Below are 7,243 nucleotides of genomic sequence, written 5' to 3' on the forward strand. Positions count from 1 at the left end.
CTAAGTGCCTCCATTAGCTCACATGAAGAGATATGCTGCTTTGTGGCTGTGTGTCTTTTTAAAAACTAGAAGAACAAGTGTGTTGTGTGAAAGCTGGTCGTGAATCATTTAATCAATCCTGTGCTGAGTCATGAGGACTGGAGGGCGACCTCAGGCCTCTTATCCAACTCATGACTGTGCATATTTTGCAGTTTGATGAGTTTCATGGCTTCTTCTTATTTGATGAAAGGTTGAACTTGTCTGATAAATCACCCCAGCTGGAGGAAAAGCTCCAAACTGGGAGGAATGAGGGTTTTTAATGGTGGAGGAGGAGGGTCCCGGTTCGTACCTGGACTCTGGCCTCGGTGAGGTTGACCCTGCGGGCCAGGTCCTCTCTGACGAAGGCGTCGGGGTAGTGTGTCCTCTCAAACACTCTCTCCAGAGCCTGGAGCTGGCTGCTGTTGAAGGTGGTCCTGTTCCTGCGCTGCTTCCTCTTCTTCTTCTCCTCCGTGTTCATCTGTTCATCTGCAGGGAGAAGAAGAAGGAGGAGGTGATGTAATGTAACCTCGAGAAGACTCGATGGGAACGCCGGCCTCCCGTTGGTGCTTTCTAGTTTTCAGCTGCAGACACTTTGCCGGAGGAGGTGAAATAAAAAATAATAATAATAATAAAAGCCCTGTGTCGGACCACATTACGTTTTAATAATAAATAGAGCTCCCTGCATTCATGCAACAAATGCTGCTACTGCTGCTGCAGGCTGTTTGAGAGGCTGCTGCCTCCTCAGACCTCGATCGGGAATGAAAATAATAACTGTTTGAAAGTTTGAAAGTATGCGACATCGATGCTCATACAAAGATCATGATGAAGTATTGTCTCATGGTATATTGTTTGTTCGGTTTAACTATTCCAAAAAGGAGGAAGGTCACAACGCAGTCGCTCTTTCTCATGTTACATTTTAAGGATAGTGGTCAATTTAAATTAGCATTAAAATGATTACACATTAATATATATTGATATATTACCCCCCCAACGATGAAGAACCTGCTCTACACCTGACCCACAGCTGCTACAGAGTACTTTTACTTCTGACAGGCCAGTACATGTAATACTTTAGTACGTCTCAACAGAGAAATGTGTTTAACAGGACGTGTTTACGTGACAACGTTCCTGTTTCTACTTCAGTGAACATGAATCCTCAGTGAGAGTCTGATAACTAAAGTACCTGCACATGAAAATGTGAATCTGCATCATAATAGTCAAAGTGTTGACTGTTGCCATGTCAACTATAACGGCCCGTTATCTCTCTCTCCACTCTATACTTTCAATTAAAGGCACACAAGTCATCTAAATTTATGGTATGTGATTTTGGGCGATATAGAACGTTACTTAATTCAGCGGTGGCGTTTTCTTCTAGAAACTACTTCCACGTTTCTCTGGGACAGATTTTTTTTAGACATTATGGACTCATTTATTTAATTCTTAATATTTGTATTTTATTTTACTTTATTGTATTTTATTTATCTTGTATATTATTGTATAAATACAGTATTGATGTCCTGCTGATTTACTATTATTACTGTTATTTATAACATATTATTATGTTTTTATCATTTTAATTCCTAGCGTGCCTTGGTCTCAAATTGTTTACTTGCTGTCTTTTCTTTTCATCTTCCAGCTTGTGAGTCATCAGTGAAGCCCTTTGAACTGTAATCATTTAGTGTGAGCGGATTCTCTAAGATCCTTTCAAATAACACCGGATCTGCACCGAGAACCACCTTTCCTGATCCCGTGCCTAATGGACAAACAAACAGACACATTTACAAGCACACAAACAAGATAAACATATAATGTGTTTTGGGTGCTGAGCTCCTTCCAGCTGTGTGGACGTGTTCGCTCTAAACGCTCCAGCAGACTGAATCACTGAGACCCGACCACAGAATTACACTTTCACATGGAGAGAAAGACTGTGATCATCCATGTTCCTGCCTAATTACACACACACACACACACACACACACACACACACACACACACACACACACACACACACACACACACTGTAGGCGCGCTCATGGTCTGTGCCGCAGAGGAATAACACTTCATTGTATTTTTTGTTTATCTGACAGATTTTACATTCAACATAACTAAAAAATGACCCCACCGTTCAGAATCTACATTTGTTAAAGTCTACATTTTGTAATGCCTACAGTCTAAATGTATTTATTTATTTTATTAAGGAGTTTGACCAAAGTGTTATTTCTTTGGATTCATGATGTTGGGAGGACAAACTGCTGTGACCGTTATTTGTGATTTGGCATTCACACAAACCCAAAATGACGACCAGTGTTTTATTTCTTCCTCCTTCACAAACCTGATTCAGAATCTGATTCATGGAATGTGTTTAACAGGATACTGTGAGGAAAGGTTAACCACTTGCAGATGTTCAGTGTGAATATTTTGTCAGTATGTTGATTCTGAAAAAAAGAGTTATACATTATAGCTGATGCAAAAATTGTCTGAACGTAATTCTCCGTATTCTGGGCTGGTTCCTCGTTTACTGTTTTACTGAAGTAACATTTCAGATCTTATCACTTCCACTTCCATCAAACATTTGAATCCTCGCTCCATCGTACTTTGTTGTGTTCGCTGCTGTCAGATTCAAATCTTCTCCAAAATGTCAAAAACACGATCACAGACCAAAGGTTTAACTGAAGAGAGCTTTCAACCACATCCTAAAAGATGGAGGATGAGACAAGAAATCCCCCAAATGAAAAGGTGCACGGCTTTAGTCCTTTCCAAAATGGCAGATTTTCACATCCTTAACAATTCTATTCAGTGGATGTTTTCACTTTTCAAAAACATGTTGATGCTTAACTCCTCATGCAAGGACGTATGTGCCTTAATTAGAGAAGTGATGGGCGACGTGCAACAACCGTCCTCAGCCGGACTCCAACTGTGATCACATGTTCATGGTCAAATGCTGGTTTTAGTATTCCTGCTTTCATTTCTTACACACACACACACACACACACACACACACACACACACCTGGCTCAGTGTCACACACTCCTGTGTCGTATCATGGAGGCTGCAGTGTGTCAACACTATAGAGCAAAGCCCCCCACCCCACCCCCTGCAGCCAATCAGGAGGCAGCTGAGAGTAAACTCAATGTAAACTCTTAGTGCTGGTTTAAAATGACAGAACGGAGCGATAAGCCGAACTAAACCCTCACAACGAAGCACACGTCACCCGCAATATTTGTTTGTGCTTAAATACAGTTGAGTCTCACATTGTTGTATCTGAAGGGTGTTACAGGCCGGATCAGTTAAATGCATTTAGTCATTCACCAGAAAAAATAATGAGACTAAAGTGAACTAAAATTAACAACATTTTGCATGGGGAATTGTTTTTTTTCCCCATTAATGAATTTAATTGAATCATCGTTGTTTAGCAAACCAAAGGAAGTCAAAGCATTGATATCAGATTAACAAAATGATTAACATTATCAACAGTAAAATGCCTTTTTAACAGTAAAGCCTTTTCATTGGTGGAGACTGAAAAAGGATTGGACAGGTTTCATCAGGTGAAGCCCAGTATTTGGCCTTTCCACGGTTCTAGTGAAACCTCTGGTCACTCAACAAGGAGCGTTTAAATGACGAGTTAGACAGACTGATTCTTAGAAAAGAAAGGACGAGCATGTTTTATATTTCTCTGTGGTGGGGAAAGTATTTTTGTTTTATGCTGTTTTGCTTAAAATCAACAAATCTATTCACTTAAACATTAATAAAACAATCAGGGAAAATAAACTGCATTTTTGTGAAGCTGATGTTTTTGTTTTCTTCTTCCTAATCCTGTTGTGACCTTTCGGATTTACCCCCCCTGTGGAGGTCCTGACCCCCCAGGGTGGAACATCACTCCATTAAAACCATTTAACTACAAATATTTGAACAATCTGTTATGTTTTGCATTTCAAACCTAAATATGTAAGAGTAATACCCCAACTGTCAAAAAGTCAACATTTTTAAGGTTGCATTTTTTTTGTATTCTAAATAATAATTATGACTTTTTAAAAATGTAATCGTATAGTGAATTCTGTCATGTATGAAACAAAAAGCCTGAAAAGAACATTTCCTCGTGGAAGAGACCATGAAGGACCATATGAAGCCTGTAGCGCGTTAAACGGAGCTCTGACTACAGATGAGGAGTTTTCATTGCGTCGCTGCTGATCGTGTTTGTGGTTTGAGGAGACATCTGAAGCAGATGCTCCGGCTCTGACTTCCGTCCCTCTGCTGGGACACGCCGGTCCCGGGGAACGCCGGTCCGGGGAACGCCGGTCCGGGGAACGCCGGTCCCGGGGAACGCAGACCGGCGGAGGATTGTTGGAGTCGGACCGTAAAGAGCGGCTGTTAACGCTGATGGCAGCCGCACATGGCTAACCAGACCGCGCATAGTTTCCCCGAGAAAACAACAAGGGCCGTTTACAGGCGCTTCATTAGTCTGATGACGTCACACGCGGAGAGAAGCGCGGCGACGAAATGCGGCTCTTCTGTGGGGATCTACCGTCAGTGGGATGAAGAATACATATTAACATGACGCAACGTCGGTTATTAAATACGATTGTGACAAAGTAGGAATCGCTCAGCTGAATTCATTTATTTTAAATATTTAAAACAATTAAAAAAGGTTTAAATTGGGATTATTCGATTTTCTTATGATATAAATGATTATGTAAAAAATGATGAAAGATATTGAATATATATTTTTTGTGTGAATATAATATTGTTTTTACTAAAGTTGTCATTATTTTTTATTACAGTGAAAATGTGGCACGAAAAGTCTGACGGGGGAAAATATATAAAATATAAAATAAAATAATAATAAATAAAATAATAAAATAAAAAGTGTAGTCATTTTGAAAAAATAAATAAATAGGGATCAAGGCATTATATTCTATCCTGTCCTGGCATCTCAAAGTGTGTCAAAAATAACAACCTCCAGGTCTGTGTTTCTGTGTTGTCGTTCAGCGCTTTAGTTTAGAGTCTCAGTTTAAATGTAACCTTCAAGGTGACTGCATTTAAATCAACAAATCAAAGCCACTATCACCATCGCCATTATCACCAGGCTATCACCGTCATACAGCTCTGGCCAACACGTGATTAGACTGATGTCATTAGCAGCTATCAGACAGACAACTATCCTCCTGCCAAAGCTCATTCACGAGTCCTTAATAATAAAACACGCATTATTTGCTGTTAATCAGCGGCGAGTTTGGGTTATATTCATGGACATTTGTCAAATTGGTTTAATGTCAGAAGTCATTTTGTCGCTTTCACGTCCCTGTCAGTAAATCGGAAAAATAAAATGTAAGTCAGGCGGCATGATCAGACACGTGTCGTTATTTCTGAATTTTGAAATATTGAAATTTGCTGAAAATCCGACATGAAAACTAGTTCCTCTACATTCTAAATGTTTCTACTTATCAAAGCAATATCTCATGATTCATTTCCGGATCACCTCCAAACAACAGAGTTGATTCCTCGTAGGTCTAATTGTTGGCGCGAGGACACGCGCGCTAATTATGACAAATGATTTGGGCGGTGATATTCTCAAAGTGTTTGACAGGCCGAAAATAACCGTGAATTAACGACGTGACCTGGCCACTTCCTGCCGCATATTTCTCACACGGTTTTAGCCTTTTTTTAAAACTAACAATAACACTCATTAAAGCCTATAAGGTTTCTGTCAGCCGCTGCAAATGGCCCTTTGAGCAGAGGATGAGGAGGAGGAGGAGGGAGCGTTTATTTACCCTCTCCACGGTGCGCCGGAGTGGGCGAGCGGCGGCTTTCTGCTGCTTTCACCGCGCTTTAGTCCACTTCAGAGCGGCCACGGCCCGTTTTAATCCCAGCAAGTTGGAAAAAAGAATGTGATTTTCGGGTCGGTGCGTCGGCGGCAGCTCAGCGAGCAGTACCCGCCGCTTAGCGCACCGAACTCGGGTTAGATCGGCCTCGTTTTTACGCACACGCAGAGGAATGACTGGTGGTTGGAAAAAAAGTGTCATCATTATTTAGTGGTTAATTGATATTTATCATCAAACTATCATTCATGACTCTTTTAGTATTTCCAAAATATAGGTTATTCATTTTACTCGATTTTTCCCATCTTAAATAAAAAGATCAGATGTGGCCTCATCCGGGCCTGAGATTTATGAGCCCGAGTTTGCCTCGCAGGGTTACTTCACTGACCATGTCCACCAACATCACCATCCCTCACTGACATCAAAGTGTTAATGGTAAATTAATGGCCGTTTTGAGGGGGAGGCCGTCAGGGATGATGCATTGCCAAAGCTCACTAAAGGATTCCTTCCATTCATGCGCTCCGCACGCGGACACACGCCAGGGCGTAATGAAAACAAATGACTGTAGTTTTCAGCTGCTCATTAGAACTACATTTGTTTTGAGGTTCGCGCCGGTTCTCTGGGATCGAGCCTGATACCGTGTGGTGTCCGCAGCTCGGTTACACTGAAACACCCGGCAGCCAACTCAGGATTTAAAAAAGATTTAAACGTGTTTTTCTTTCTTTATCTTCCCAGTCCCGCCTTCGGGCTCTCGCTCGGTCTGCTTTTTACTTACTCTCCTGCTGGGTCGTGTCGCTCCCGCTGGTCAGCCCCGGGGACTCCAGCATACTCCTCCCCGCCTCCCCCACGCTCTCGTCCGCCTGGGTGCCGACCATTTCCCCGGCCTCCTCCAGATCCAACAGGTGGCTGACCGAGAAGTTCTTCTTGGCTTGCAGGTTGTCCAGATTCGACGTGATCGGACTCTCCAGGCGGTTTGATATCGAGGCTTGCCTGTCCATTACATGTGCATAGCTAGAAGTCATGACGCAAGTAGGGGACCGCGAAAAAAACCGGACAGACGAGAAGAAGAAAGAGGAGAACCACGAGCGAGCCAAGAAGATCCGTGCACGCGGAACGCACGAGCGGCGGCGCCTCCAGAAACCAGCCCGAGAGACACCCGGTTCTTTCCCGAGCAGATCGCGGATCTGTTCACATCCAGATCAGCCACGCGGGACTCAAACAAACTTCAGCGACGTGTTCTCCTCGCCTGCGTTTCCCCGTTCAAACCCTCACAGACAATCCATCCAGCGGCGCGCGTCAGCGAACAAACCAGGGAAATATCAGCTCGTCCTGCTGCCCGAGAGGCGAGTCTCAAAGACGCGTTTCACAGACGTCCTCCGAGAAGAAGGAGCTCTCTTCCCACTCTGGTT

General features: G+C 42.7%; 1 protein-coding gene across 3 annotated transcripts in view; it reads right to left on the minus strand.

Annotated features, from left to right (window-relative positions):
* prrx1b (paired related homeobox 1b) overlaps positions 1–7,027 on the minus strand; it is a 15,259-nt gene extending 8,232 nt beyond the window's left edge. For 2 of the 3 annotated variants that reach the window (XM_084011597.1, XM_084011596.1), the window contains exons 1-2: positions 6,610–6,913; positions 329–504 (exon numbers count right to left, since the gene is read on the minus strand). In XM_084011597.1, the coding sequence (XP_083867723.1) occupies positions 329–504; positions 6,610–6,856 (423 nt within the window). In that variant the 5' untranslated portion in view covers positions 6,857–6,913. Of the gene's footprint in view, positions 1–328; positions 505–6,609 lie in introns of all 3 variants that reach the window. The other variant, XM_084011598.1, reaches the window with a different exon arrangement.
* Between the last annotated feature and the right edge of the window lie 216 nt (positions 7,028–7,243).

The sequence above is a fragment of the Eutrigla gurnardus genome (genome assembly GCF_963514095.1).
Source record: "Eutrigla gurnardus genome assembly, chromosome: 6".
NCBI lineage: Eukaryota > Metazoa > Chordata > Actinopteri > Perciformes > Triglidae > Eutrigla > Eutrigla gurnardus.